Source organism: Panthera tigris, chromosome A3, assembly GCF_018350195.1.
Source record: "Panthera tigris isolate Pti1 chromosome A3, P.tigris_Pti1_mat1.1, whole genome shotgun sequence".
In the NCBI taxonomy this organism is placed as follows: Eukaryota; Metazoa; Chordata; class Mammalia; order Carnivora; family Felidae; genus Panthera; species Panthera tigris.
The window spans coordinates 101,605,154-101,620,521 of record NC_056662.1 but is presented as its reverse complement, the minus strand read 5'-3'; the positions used below and the strand labels follow the sequence as shown (position 1 = coordinate 101,620,521).

The following is a 15,368-nucleotide window of genomic DNA, read 5'->3' as shown; positions in this document are numbered from 1 at the left end:
AAAAAACGTAGTAAGTGATGATTGGCTTCCCAGTCTCATCCACAAAATTCCACTCAGTTCCTTTTTTATTTATTCCCAGCTGCAATAGTGACATTTTACTAATCTCCGACCCCATGGAGAAGACTTTTTCCCTGGGGAAAAAAAATCCAGATTCCACGTGAGTTTTTTAAGATTGCCTTTTGACAGGGACTGGACGTTCCTTGAGGCAAATGGTAGGACAGCGGGACCTGCAGAAGTATCTTGATACGGGCGGAGAACCCACGGGAGCTTCCCAGTGGTAATGATGAACTTGGAAATTTGGGAATGAAGGAGAATTAAGGGTATATTCTGCTAAACGAAAACAGAGGGTGTTCACTGCTATAAGGCCTTCCAGAAAGGAAGCTGGAGCTAAGCACTATCAGTACAAACTTTCAGACATGACGAAAATGTTCTCTATGTTTGTTGTGCAGTAGCCATTAGCCACTTGTGGCTACTGAGCACTTGAAATGTGCCTCTAATGAGGCCAAGGAACTGAATTTTAAATTTTATTCAGTTTTACTTACTTTACATTTAAATAGCCACCTGTGGCTGGTGGCTGCCATATTAGACAATGCGGTTCTAAAGTATGTACTTCAGGTATAAAGAAAATGATCCCAGATGGAAGATATAGATATAAGAAGAAATGACAAACCAAGAAGATTACTAAATATGTGGGCAAAAGGAAATTAACTCTCATGCTATGAAATAATAATAATAATAATGATGATGATGATAAAATACGTAGTTTTGAAAGTATATGGAATTAAAACATGTGACAGTAGAAGCATAGAAATTGGACAAAGTTGGGGCACCTGGGTGGGTCAGTTGGTTTAGCATCCGACTCTTGATTTCTGCTCAGGTCATGATCTCACCGTTCATGAGTTCGAGCCCTATGTCAGGCTCTGTGCTGACAGCATGGAGTCTGCTTGTGAGTCTCTCTCTCTCCCCCCCTGTCTCTTTCTGCCCTTCCCCTACTCATGTGCTGTCTCTGTCTCTCTCAATATAAATAAATAAACTTAAATTTTTTTTAATTGGGCAAAGTTGAGGTAGATGGAGGTGTTCTGCCATCCTTGAATTGTCTGAGAAGAGAATAAAGTTCTTCATTAGCATGAATCTTAAGGATACATGGGGTACTTCTAGGATAAGCACCAAAAGAGTTGAAAATAAATATAGAGGTATATACATTTCAGACTAGTAGGGAGAGAAATGGAATGATAAAAAATATTCAAACCAAAAGAAAGCAAGAAGGGGGAGGAGAAACAGAATAGGAGTAATGAAAAAAACCACCATAACAGCGGTAGGTTTTTAAACCCAAATGCTCTATTTCATTGATTTTAAGACACACAAGGAGTGCCTGGGCAGCTCAGTCACTTGAGCATCTACTTCGGCTCACGAGTTCTCAAATCTTGTGATTCACAAGTTCAAGCCCCACTGACAGCTCAGAGCCTGGAGCCTGCTTCAGATTCTGTGTTTCCCTCTCTCTCTGTCCCTCCCCCGCTTGTGCTCTGTCTCTCTCTCTCCCTCAAAAATAAATAAGCATTAAGGGGGCCTGGGTGGCTCAGTCGGTTAAGTGTCTGGCTTTTGCTCAGGTCATGATCCCATGACCTGGTGAGTTTGAGCCCCTCATCGGGCTCTGTGCTGACATCTCAGAGCCTGGAGCCTGCTTCGAATTCTGTGTCTCCCTCTCTCTCTGCCCTCTTCTGCTCATGCTCTGTCTCTCTCAAAAATAAATATTAAAAACATTTTTAATAAATAAATAAATAAACATTAAAAAAAAGACACACATTTACTTATATTTTTATATTTCTGAAATTGGGAAACACATGACAGGCTATGGCATCATATGAACCCTGTCAGGGTGTGTTAACTTGTCAGAGTTTTTTTTTCTTGGTCATCAGTTGAGTTTTGTGGATCATTGTTATTACATGTGTTGAGTTTAATTTCTGCTGAAAATGTTTCAAAAAGATGCCCTCTGACTTGGCATGGAAACTGAGTAGTGGGGTAAACAGGTAATTTTAATGAAGCTTTTTTTTTTTTGCCAAATACCAACAACTTTCAGAGACCCAAAAAAGAGGCTACCCACAAGTAGATGAAGCTCTTTATACTTTGCTTCTGAGATATGTGCAATGTAAAACAAGAGAAATCGCCAAATTCCTTGGAATTGATGAAAGAAAATTTGCCGCATGGAGAAGCTGGTATGATTGATCTGTGCATTTGATAGGGCTGTTGTTGAGATGTTATGACATGGTTTAATTGGTGGCATTTCTCTTTCTTATTGATCTATAAAACTTTGGTGTATCTTATAATCCATGATGTTTTAGAGTTGATGTAAGTGGTTTGTATGATAATGTTGATTACGCAAAGCAAAAAGAACTGAATTATATGCTGTTTGCTTTAGATACATCTAAAGCATAAGGGTGGAGAACATTGAAAGGAAAAGGATGAGAAAAGATATACCACACAAATACTAATTAAAAGTCTTCTGTATCTGACAAAGTAGACTTTAAGACAATAAGCATTCGTAGAGATAAAGAGGATTTCTCCTTAGAGATAAAAGTCTCAGATCACCAGAGAGATATAAAAATTATAAATTTATATGCACCTAATTAACATGGCTTCAAAATGCCGAAATCAAGATAAAAATAAATCTATGAATCTACAGCATAGTAGGAGATCTTAATATCCCCCTTACATAATTGATAGAATAAAAGATAACAGTGAGGATAGAGAGGATCTGCTCAATGGAATTAATACATCTGACTTCATGGTCATGTATAAAATACCGTACATAACAACTACAGAATACATGTCAAACATTTACATGCAGACGTTGGTGGAAAAAATGTAAGGTTGAAAGGAGCAGACTGGGGGCGGGTGGGTGGCTGAGTTGTTAAGCATCCGACTCCTGATTTTGGCTCAGGTCATGATCTCGAGGTTTGTGGGATTGAGTCCCGCATCGGGCGGTGCACTGACAGTGGGAAGCCTGCTTGGGATTCTCTCTCTACCCCTCCCTATCTCTCTCTCACTCTCTCAAAATAAACATTTTTTTTTTTTTTTTTAAAGAAAGGGAGCAGACTGGCAGTCAGGAGATTTTAGCTAATAGCAACACTAATAATGGGGATTGCAGCCATCCCTTTAATGACTTCCAAAAACTTTCCTATGGCAAACATGAACTTACATAATTTTCTCTGCTTTCTTACTCTCTTTTCTATTCTGGATTCGCTCCTACTCACTACTTAACACTATGGACTCTTGAAAGTTGCCAGTCTCCTGAACCTCGTGCCAATGATGAGGCCTTGCTTATGGGCCTCTCAGATGCTGGTTGGATGGTCTGCTGGGTATGTGGCTACCACCTGACCTGGATTCCTTATTGCTGTGCCCTCCCATCTGTTGGGACCTGGTGCTATCTGTGTGGGAGCCTTCCCACAGAGCATTCCCACTCTCCTTTGGCCACTATGTTCTGGACTGCAGGCTGCATGTCTCCTGTGGGCGTCTGCAGCTGTCTCTGTTCCTCAAGCACTGTCCAGCTCCTCAGGCCTGGCTAGTTCTACGGCAGGGAATTCACCTTGCTGCCTCTCCTGCTGTACGTGCCTGGACAAATCATGAGAAGTGCCAGCATCCTATGGTGATGCAGGATGCAGGAATCAAACCGATTTCAGTAACATTCTAATTCTTTGACTGTTGGATGACAGAATTTATACTCAGTTGGGTTTCCCATTTTTTAACTTCACATTTTCCTTCACAATCTCATCCCTATCCCAAAGGCTTATCAAGAAATTCTCCGAAGATCTCTCTATATTAGGCATTTAATAGACAATTTAGAGATTTCTATTCCAGCTATCAAGGGAATCACATTTTTCAGATCTTTAGACCAATAATGAAATACCCTGCGGCAGTTAAAAATAACAGAAAAGTACTGATGAGATGAAATACTATTTGAGATATCATCTTGACTAGGAAAGGCAGGATGCATTGTAAATAGGGAAGGAAAATAATTTGTCAGACACATTCCTGTCATTGCGTGTTATGTAGATGTGAGCATGGAAGAAGGTTTGAAGATAAGACCCTAGTCTGTGCCCCATTTAAAAGACAGAGCTGCAACATTCTCAGAAAAGCCTAGGCTGCCTGGAACTCAGTTCGTGATCTCAGGGAAATTGCTTAACCTCGGTAGACCGCTCTGGCTTTTACAGTGGAAGCTGGGAGGACAGCCCCAGCCCCAGGAATCAGCACAGGATTTGGGGACATAAGGAATGCAGGGGGCTTAGTCCAGCCCTGGATTACTGAGAGCACACAGAGGACCGTGGTGGCTGTTACTGTTGCCCCTGTGCTATTGTGCTGTTGCTGGTGACCCAGTGGCTATGACCTTGCTTGGTCACGTGGAGTTTCCTCTGAGTGCACCAGCTGTTTTTAGCATTGTAAAACACAACCATACTTATTAACTGACAAGAGCAAATGCAATGCAATGCCAAAAAAAAAAAAAATAATAATAATAATAAGTAAATAGCCAACAGGCTGTAGGAAGAAGCCAGTTCTTGGTGGGCTTGATCAAGGAAGGTCCGCTGGGGATGTGTTGCATGTCCCCATTGAAGAAGAGTGAACAGAGGAGATGTGGATGGGGGTGTCAGTGATGTCCTGGAGTGCTCTTTAAGGAGAGGTGAAAGGACAGTGTTTTTCTCTGGGACGTGGGGCCCCACCTGGCTGAACTCTGGGACTGGGGTAAAGAACCACCATGAGGACAAGGACTTGCCCACACCTCCCAGGCTCGGTGTCCGGGCTGGACACTGCATCTCCCCTTTCCTTTCGTTCGTGTCTCTTTCCTACACCTTCGCTGTTGCACTGGACCGGCAGCCACACAGCCTGTCTCAAGTGCCTTGAAACGTGTTGAATGGATGTGGCACAGTCCTTGGCAGAGTGACACTACTCCACAGGAATTTGTTTATTCCTTTGGGGTGGAAAATGGCAGGCAATGAGTAATGACTGATACCTAAGATGCTGCTTATTATTGGATAAAGGAATGTGCTGCTACATTTGCATACACACTCCCAAACCGATTCTTCAAAACGAGGACCAGACCTGGCCCCTCCACATCAGAGATTCTGAAGGGAGAAGACAAGCAGAGCTCCAGGAGCCACAGAGCGTGGGGACCCTTGCCGCAGGTAGGTGGTACTGATGCGGGTTCAAGAGACCAGTTGACATAGATGGGGAAGCAGAACAGCATCTGGACCTGCCTTGCTTTTTTTCCCATTAGAAGCATGCCCTTCTGTGGATTTCTTGACTTTCTAAGTGATATCTCTGACACCTGCCCAGACCACCTTGCTCTCAGCCCCATGAGCAGCCTGAATGTCTTCCAGGGGGGCTTCTGCCGATAAGTGGGGCATTGCTGGAGGGCCAGGCAGACGCTGAGCTTAGGAAACTTGCCAGCCCTGCTAATGCTAGCTTTCTCTGCTTTCAGCTGCTAGAGAAGAAGAATCTAGAAAGTACTGGTCTTCAGAAAAGAGATTTGGGGACCCTAAATATTTTGAGTGTTCTTAGGTGAAAAGACATGGATCTCAGATGGCTGAATGCACCGCTTCTCTAGGGAGCTCTGGGGAAACCACCTGCATTTATTTGGATACAGGTGGGAAATTCCAGAAGTGGCTCACAGGGATCTCCCGAGTACTTCAGCCTGTGGGCATCATTCTGTCCCCCACCAGGACCACCACTGTCTTCATGTATTTTAGTACCTACATTTCTGCCAGACATTTCTTTGTCTAATGTCATGTGACTGCCAGATTCTCTGACTTCTCCAGTGCCACCAATTCCCTGTGTCCCTTGATCTAGCCCCAAACTGCAAAGAGATTTGTGCTTTGTAGATGTGGGGAATGCAGCCAAATAGCAAATAACTTAAACTCAAGTGGTGACTCTCCATGCCCTTAAAGATCTGTCGGGTGTCCCCACCCCCTAGAGCCACCCAGTGGCCATCCTTCACTGTGGCCATCCTATCATTCACTGTCCTTGCTGCCAAGCCCTGGAGCCTTTCCTTGCCATTTTTTATTTTTGCAAAACCATTTAGCCCCCTTTGTCCTGCTCCTAAGCCCTTCTCAAGGGATTGGGCTTCCACACAAACTGCCCATCTCTGCAAACTAAAAGTGGTGTGACCCTTGAGAATTTACTACCTTTGGGTTTTTCATCTATATAATGGAGATAGCAATTATTGCCTCACTTCCTTCTCTGAACTAATGTTGGGGAAAGTTCTTTGTGAAGTGAGTGAAATGTGACTTGCAGAATTGAGGGGTGTTTAGAAATCTCTCTCCTCCAAGTCCTCCCAGTGAAGAGCTCCTGTGTCATCCCTTCCCCAAGACATTAGGAGCTGAGCCTCCTGGGACCTTTGGAGGCTCAGTTTTCTATGACAAGAGGCTACAAAAACAAACAAACAAACAAACAAACAAACAAAACAAAAAAAACCTGCCTTTCTTTGCAAAGATTAGACTACAGCAGAGGGTTGGCAAACTTTTTCTGTAAATGTTGGGACAGCAGCATTTTAGGCTTTGCTGACCAGATGATCTGTCTTTCAAATACTCATCTCTGCTGTTGAAGCCAGAAAGCAGCCGTAGACAACATGTAAAAAAGGACACGGCTGTGTTCCAATAAAACTTTACTTAAAAAAAAAATAGGCAGTGGGACAGATTTGTCCTGTGGTCTGTAGTTAGTTTGGTAATCCCAGGACTAGAGCAATACACTTTGAGCTTTCTGTTTCATTTTTATCAAATGTTGTCAGGATCCATGAAAATGATATTGTGACCCACTGTTTAGAAAGCATTGCTGTCCAAAAATCAAAGAAGGAGTGATAGGAGGAGCATGGTCCATTCTTACAAGGCCTTCCTGGACACAGCAAACATTTCTGAGCAGAGAGCAAGGCTGATGGCCTACTAAGCACTTGTGGTGCCCAGCAAGGTTTCCTGGGTTCGGAAGTGTCATAACTGACCTCCTTCCTGCCTTTAATCCCAGGTTCCTGTTGAGTCATTTCATTGTGTTAAATATGTCATTTTTGGAGGACTCAAGTGTGAAAATGGAGTCTGAAGACCAGGAAGGAGACGAGCCCCAGTGCTGCTCAGAAGGTAAGATTCTTGCAAAAGCATCCATACCAGGACCAAAACATAACTCCTAAAGCAGGACCTTGTAGGTCTGTGTACAGACCGGTTCCTCCCTGTTGACCTTGCATGGTAAGTGACCTTTGAGAACTTCTCTGGCAAATGCATTAGACCAGAGAAGTCCTTGAAGGGAAAATGAAGCTCTGTCATGGGTGCCTAGGTGCATAAGGTGATAGATAAACAGATCACCTTAACCCGGAGATCTGGGGGTTCGAAGTGAACCAGCTGGATGGTTCTGAATCCTCCCCCAGCCTGCCCAGGCAGAGGAGAAGGCCCTGCAGTAGAAGAAGTTGTCTGGGTCTCGGGTGGGAAAAGTACCCTGGCTCAGGACTTTCGATCATCCCATGGAAGAAGGCACTCTGGTGTTGGTGTTGGCTCAAGGCATATGAAAAGAGGAGGCTTTTGACCCAAATGACTGTCTAGTGCATGAAGTGTGAAGGGAGGGGCACGTAACAGGGGCCTTCAACTCACACGTGGAAATCAGAATTCCCAAACTAAAAGTAAGACATTTGTCTGACAAATATGGATCTGCCAACAGAGAGGTTTGGAAAGCGCTGCTCCTGCTCTTGGAACACAGGCCATGTGGAGGCCACCATGCACCTCCTGTCCCTTAGGCAGCAGGAGTGGACACCAGGAAGGTCCAAGCACCAGATACTATAATTATGCAACCTTGGGGAACTCCAAATGGTGATATCGACTCCTAACTCTGCCGTTGTTTGTGGCATGTGTGGAAGCAGTAAAGGCTTCCTCTGACTTCCAACACAATCCTTGAGAGTCTCTGTCTGAACTGAGTCTGGGGCAGCTCCACCTTCCACCATCTTTCCTCACCAAGGTGCAGTCTTCCTGCTTCTTAGAAGCATCGACTGTCGGAGCTGGAGGGACAGACAAGGAAGGGAAGGCTCAGAGCGGTGAGAGGCAGTCAAGTACACTACAAGGCAAGTCACTACAGCCAAGCAGTGGGCAAGGCCAAGACTGCCTTCATACCAGAGCACAGCGTTTGGGTTTTCTTCTTCCCTAGGTGCTATGTGCTCTCCATGTGCAAAGGTTGTTTGGATTGTGACCAGGGATTTCATTCAGGCATTTCTCAAACTTAATGTTTTATCAGCTAGAAGCTTCCAGATTACTCTCAGAGTACTGTGGGCAATGTATCCTATACCCCCTGAATTAATGCAACGCATGTGTTTTTAATAACTAAGGCTTCTACAGAGTTCTGCATCCAGAAACTGAGTTCGTTCTATTTCATCTCCATTTCTACCATTTTTGACCAGGAAGGCTATTTTTTGTCATTACTCTTTGCTTTAGCGTTTCTCAAAACATACAACAATAAGTAAAGCATTAAATGGCCCCTGATGTTCCTGAATCCCTGGAAAATCCCAATTGTCATGTGCTAACCTCACTGTCTCTGATTCCAGACTTGGACAGAAGCCCCCTGGAGCCAGACATGAGCCTCACCTCACAAAGCTCTCCCTATTCAAGTAAGGCCCCTGGGTGAACCAATGAGGGTGGCGACAGATGAGGGTGGGCACGAGGCTGGTGCCATGATGTTCTCGTAGGGGCGTCAGAGGATCAGAGGCTGGGGGTACCTAAGGGTGCTGGGATGAGGCCGAAGGCTTTTCCTTTGTGGAAACGAATCTCAGGAGGGTCAGTAAGAAAGATGAACCCTGGATGGGCCTCGGGCTTTCCAGAGAGGTGCAGGGAACACATATCACTGAGTGGCCCAGGAGAAGAAAGGTTTTGAGCCTAGGACTCTTCCATGCCCTTCTTCTGACCTTTGCCATGAGGCTGGCAAGGCGGACCTTCTCAAAGAACTTACGAAAAACAGAAACTTGACCAGCAGAGGGCGCACGCGAAACCCTCACCGCGGAGCGTGCCTTGGCTGCCCTCACAGATCTAGATCACAGGCTACTGCATGAACCTCACAATAACCTTAAGAAATTTCAAGGGCAGAAACTAAAGGCGTGAGGGAGGCTGCCTGCCCCAGGTGACACAGGCAGTATTGGTGACAGATGCTGGAATTTAAAGGTACTGTGACCGCTGTCTGCCCAAGTCAGGTTTAAGGCTCCCCGTCACCATCCTCTGCACAGGCAGAGTCGGGAGGCCTCAGCCTGAGTCCCAGGTCTAGTGCGGGTGACCCTCCTCGCTGGTAAACCCGAGGTGAGCGCGCACAGGCGTACGGCCAGCCCCCCGCGACTCTGCGAGGGAGGTTGCGTCAGGCACTATTGCCGCTCCCACTGCTGCTGTTGCTCCCGCTGTTGTTTGAGAACGGACTCCCCAGAGGAGATAATTACTAGCACAGTAAAACACGGACACCTCTGATGTGGCCTTGAGAAGGGAGTCTGAAGAACGCGGGTCAGGCCAGGAATGATGTGCGAGAACACCAGTTAACGACGATCCGGCACAAGCCTCAGTGTGAGACGATGGGGGGCGCGACTCAGGGTGCGATGGGAGGGAAAGAGAAGGAAAAGAAGGACAGGTTTTGGAAATATTTAAGAGGAAGACAGCCCAAAGCTAGTGCTGGACATGCAACGTACAGAGCATGTGTGGGTGTCTCCCCAGACCAACCGGAATCTCAGGGCAGGGGGGACCAGGCGTCCATGGTCCTAAAATGTCACCCATCAGATGATTTCCTGTGTAGTCTCCTAGGTACTTCCTACCTAGTTTCTCGCCCACCCCACTCTACTCTTCCACTGGCCCTCTAAGGATCTGTCCCACCAAGGCTTTGCTGACAGCATGATGCCCCCAGTGACAGGCTGCAGGAAAGAGGGTTAAGAAGAATAAAGATCAACATGTTCTGAGTCTTTTATATGGCTCAGATACCTGGCTAAGTGCTACTCGCTTGAATAAGCATTTTAATCTTCCCAATACCCCCTCCAGGGAGATACTATTATTACCCCCTTCTCACAGAGGAGGAAGTTTAGAGAGATACAGTTACTTTTCCTAGGTCCTAAAGTAGTAAGTGATGGGAATTTGGATTGAACCTATCTGTGAAAGTGGATAACCCATGTGTTTACATCGGGTTTTAAACCCATAGTGTTTACATGCTAAATTGCTTATAAGGCAGAAAGACTTGGAGTGGGAGAAATTTTGAGTGGGCTGTGATGTTTGAGGCCACAGGAAGGTAGAGGGCTAGGGCTGAGACCCTTGCATGTGGGCTAGAAAGGATTGCCTGTAAAAGGGCAATCTCAGGGAATTTAATCTGTAGCAAGAACAGAAGCACCCTAATCAGAGGTTCCTTTCATAGCTGGTCACTCCTCCTGCCCCCATCCAAGATCCTGGGGTAGGGTGAGGCAGGTGAGGGCAAGAAGAAGGTGTCTTGGGAATAGAAGGAGAAGACCCGTATCCATCCTGTACTCTGCTTGGCAATGAGTTAACTGCACAGAGATAATAGCCTTAGGAGTGGTGCCCTCCAAGCATTTTGGATCCTAGTTACCCCAATCAATGAAACAAAACTGAGGGCACTCCGTTTTGAAATATGGGCATTAGTCCATTATGAAACTTACACAAAAGTAGAAAGTTCACAAAGACTAAATAAAATAGGAACTGACATTTAGTGGTTTCTTCCCACATTCCAGTGGATTGTGTGGCTCGCCCAACTGCCACGCCCCACCCCCATCCCAGCAGACACACACCTAGCGATGCGCTGGCAAATGTTTGACAACCAGTTCTCTGGGGATGGGTGGGAGTGGGAGGGAGCTCTTCCTTGGAAATCTGGGAAGAGAAACGTATTCTTTACACAGCCCCAAAGCAGATCCTGGCCCCTGATCTGCTTTCTGGAACTGTAGCCGTAGCCTACATATTACTAAAGACTGCCAAGGAGAGGAAAAGCAAGGCGAATTTCATAATGTTAGTATGTGCTAATTACTTCCTGGCTCAGTCAGCAAAATCCTTTAAGAGAAAGATGGACTTAGACCAGCACTCACCAGGTAGCAAACAAGATGGAGGGAAAACACTGCTTTGCTAAGGAAGGGGGCTGGTCTGCCGCCTGCAATCTAAGTTCACTGCAAATCACGCCCCCTCCTTTTTTTCTTTCTTTTTTAAAATTTTATTTATTTATTTATTTATTTATTTATTTATTTATTTATTTATTGGAGCTCCGCAGGGCTGAGAAAGACAACTGTTAATGCATGGGCCATAGAAGCTACAAAGTGGCTGCTTTCATAGTAGATGAGATGTGGGGCCCCACATCTTTATGAAGCATGGTCCTTCAAGAATAAATATATAAGTATATTTATTCCAGTGTACTAGGCATGGTCCCTTAAGAGTTAGGTCCGGTCCGTCTTCCAGCCAGTATCAGACTAAGGATATTTATGATCTCATCTGAGCCCATTCCGAATTATCTCAAGGCTGCATAATGAAATTGAAGGACCTCTCACAACACACATCGGTGGCTCGATGCCACTGTCAAACAAGAGGTGTCAGTCGCTAGAACTCCCAAAATGAAAATAAACACAAACAAAACACATTAAATATTAGTTAAGTTACTTACGCTACCATACAAAGTGGAGAATTCTTGAAAATATCGTAACTACAAAGTAATGTTGATTATACATTCTCTTTGGGTTGTAGTCAAAGAAAAAGGCAATTGAATTGTTAAATCTGGCTATTCATCAAGTCACTTTAATTTTTCGATATTAGTCATGTTGTTTTGGACTCTGTATCAGCAGATAAATCAAATGAGTAAGCTAATTGTGTATCAAGATTTTCAGTTAGAAAGTAATAGCATAGCTCACTGAATTCTAAAGGAAAGGCATAGTGTTTCAGTAACCTGGTGGCTTTCGTCTTAAGATGATACAAACAGGGTTTGCCTTTCTAAAGGATACGAGCGGAGGGGCACCTGGGTGGCTCAGTCGGTTAAGCATCCGACTTCGGCTCAGGTCGTGATCTCGTGGTTTATGAGTTCGAGCCCCATGTCTCGGTGCTGATAGCTTGGAGCCTGCTTCAAGTTCTGTGTCTCCTTCTCTCTCTGCCCCTCCTTTGCTCATGCTCTTTCTCTGTCTCTCAAAAATAAATAAATGTTAAAAAAAATTTTTTTAATAAAAATTAAAAAAAAAAAGTATACAAGAGGAAAGATCAACAACAGAACAAAAGGAGGCACCAACCTCCAGACTCCAAATTTTCACTAGGTTTTCCCAGTGCAGATCACAATTTTTGAGCAGGTAGGAATCACCCAGACTTTAATCATTAGATCTGTTACATGCAGCCTAGGAAAAAACCAAACCCATATAAGCCTCCAACCTCCCCTGCCCCCAAATTTGTACCTGCCTCCTGAGTTCCTATCCTGATTGCCTGCCTGGCAGCCTAACCCCACTTTAGCATCTGGACTTTGCCTTGCTTTGGACCTAAACCCTGATGAGTCATGAGGGACCTGTGCCTGCCTTCAGGTTTCCCAGAAGCAGCTTCTCCAGGTTCTTTGTTATTGGTTCCTCCCACCTGTTCACACCCACTGCCCCATCCTCCCCCACGGGGGACTCAAAGACAGTACCTTGCCATACCCCTTGGACCCTGGACCCCACTGGACCTCTCTCAATGCACCTGCAGCTGGACCAACTTTCCTAGAATTCAACCAGCATCTACACGATCACTTATTACAGAGCTTGCATTGTCCAGGCTGGCCTCCTGGAGGAGATAACCAGTAGAGCCTGGCTATATCTCGAAAAACAGAAGCACCTGGGTGAGGTTGGGCATGTTTAGGAAGGCAGCAAACCCACAGGCACTGAGATCATCACTTCCCAGAAATTTATTTCACCTAGAACTTTGTAATTAACCACACTCTACTTTTTATAGCCCAAATGACATACACTTTACAAAAATGCTGATTCAAAGGGGTGCTAATTCAAAGGGGTATCACTCAATGACCAAAAAGAATGAAATCTTGCCATTGGCAACAATATGTATGGAACTAGAGTGTATTATGCTAAGTGAAATAAGTCAGAGAAAGACAAATACCGTGTGCTTTCACTTATATGTGGAATTTAAGAAACAAAATAGATGAACATAAGGGAAGGAAAGGAAAAAATGAGATAAAAACAGAGAGGGAGGCAAACCACCAGTGACTCTTAAATACAGAGAACAAACTGAGGGTTGCTGGAGGGGCATTGGGTGGGGGGATGGACCTAATGGGTGATGGGTATTGAGGAGGGCATTTGTTGGGATGAGCACTGGGTGTCATATGTAAGTCATGAATCACTGGGTTTTATTCCTGAAATCAATGATATGCTGTATGATAACTCATTTGATTTTAAATAAATACATTAAAAAAAATAAAGGGACAAATGACACTGAAAGCAAAGCCCACATGCTTGCTGGGTGAAGACAGCATGTTATGGGGGGGGGGGGAAGCTATGTTATTATTTGCTATTGTCTATAGAGATAAATGTTGACACAAAATGAACAAACCTTTTTGTTTTGTAAAGAAAGAGAGTTTTATTTGAGCCTAAGTTAGGACAGTTGCCTGGGAAACACCCTCTTCGCAGGGAAAAACGTGCTCCAGAGAATAAACTGTTTTTACAGGGCTATATTCTTTTTTACAGCTTGCAAAAGCCCAAAAGATAACAGGTTAACATATAGGTAGGAATCACAGGTTTTAATGTCAAGGAATGCAGGGAGATAGGGATCTTAAGGACAAGGTGGTTTCCCTTAGGCTGTGCATTTACAAGGCAGGTGTACAATGTGTATTTGATGGGCCATAAATCAGGCTTTGGGTTGGAACAAAGTTTATGTACAGTCATGCTGACTTAGAAATCTAAAATGGCTTCCCTTCTATATCAGGACTTTAGAGAAGGTCTCATCATGAAGACTACTCAAAGAACACACAGCAGCTATTTATTCAGAGTTTGCTGTAGCAGAGGAGTCAAGCCTCCATCACTTGCATTTGGCAGTGATTCAAAGGCAGACAGAGGAGTGGGTAAGCTTTATGGTAAAAAAGGTACCTATTGACTGGCGTTGTTGGTCTGGGATGCTGGAGCTGGGGCATCCTAGGTGCTTGGTTTGAAGAGCATAGTTGGCTTTCTCTGATTGGTCCTGAAATGGAAGTGAGGACAAAAATAGAAAAGCTGGCAGCCATTGAACACTTCTGACTCTGGGCCCATTGCTATAGAAGCTGAGGGTTTGAGTTCTGTTGTCCCAGATATTTGTGTATTCAGTCTCCTCCTGTATTGAGATTCACATCGGTGTTTTCAAATTTGAATTGAGTGTTTTTTTCTTTCCCTAGATCTTTCCTCACTCCCACAGGTTGTCTGTGTGTATGTTGGAAGTATAGACAAAGTATCTGGGATGCACAGCTGACTCCAAAGTGAAACAGGAGCCAAACTGTTCCTTAAGGAAGGTGAAGGGATCCTCATTGTTCAGTGAGTTCAGTTCTTTGATGTTCTTTTTCTGAAATACAAAGGAGAATTTATTTGGTAGCCAGGCTACTTTGTGAAGGAAAAAAGGAAAGATCAGGCAATCTTTGCTAAAGTTTGGGTTTTCAGCCTTAGCAGTCAGGCTTCCCACCTCTCTGAATTGGGAGGACAGGGGACATTTCTTTCCCACATCTCTTACCTTCCTTTGCAATGAGAGATGCTTTGGCTCTTTGACTCTATCACAGGAAGGACAGGGCTCTCCTTTAGAGACAATGAAAAAAAAAAGTGATCTTTCTTGGTACGAGCTTCTCTGAGTGTGAAGTTGATATATAAAAGGTCTGTGGAAAAAGTCAGAAAACTGGGTCAGCCATAGTCGTAGAAAAATGATCTTTTTTTTTTTTTCTCTTGACATTTCTGGTACAACACCCTCTTTCCTTTAGCACCGTCATCAAATTCTTACACCTGAGTTGGCCCAGGAGCCAAGAACATTCCGATTCTTGGAATTTCCTTCTCCCCCTGGCTCCTTCTTCCTTCCAACCCTTCCACGTAAGCTTCTTTTAGATCCAGAAGCCCTTTGGGGCCATCCACTCTTGCCCACCACTAGCTGGTCTTCGAGGCTCTTCCCCAGGCGGCAGTCCTTTGCCCATCCCAGAGAAGAGAGTGGCTGAGGGCTGCATGGGGAGAGTGGCTTTATACAGGCCAGGTGGGAAGTGAGAGAGAACGAGAACCATTTCTGCTGAATAAAGCAAGGTGGAGAGTCACCTGGGATTGTGGTGCTTTTGTCTGGAACTGCTTTGAGCACCCTGCTTTCTAGAACCAGAACTTACTGGTTCGGGTCTCGAATAGTATGCATATCTAAGGTTATGGATTTGATTTTTAT

General features: G+C 44.6%; 1 protein-coding gene across 6 annotated transcripts in view; it reads left to right on the top strand.

The window, feature by feature from the left end:
* The first annotated feature begins 4,576 nt into the window (after window positions 1-4,576).
* The window catches only part of LOC102950578 (interleukin-36 gamma-like), a 72,308-nt gene continuing 61,516 nt past the window's right edge, over window positions 4,577-15,368 (top strand). For 3 of the 6 annotated variants that reach the window (XM_042981974.1, XM_042981980.1, XM_042981979.1), the window contains exons 1-3: window positions 4,578-5,174; window positions 7,006-7,115; window positions 8,561-8,623. In XM_042981974.1, the coding sequence (XP_042837908.1) occupies window positions 7,037-7,115; window positions 8,561-8,623 (142 nt within the window). In that variant the 5' untranslated portion in view covers window positions 4,578-5,174; window positions 7,006-7,036. The other 3 variants (XM_042981976.1, XM_042981982.1, XM_042981981.1) reach the window with 3 other exon arrangements.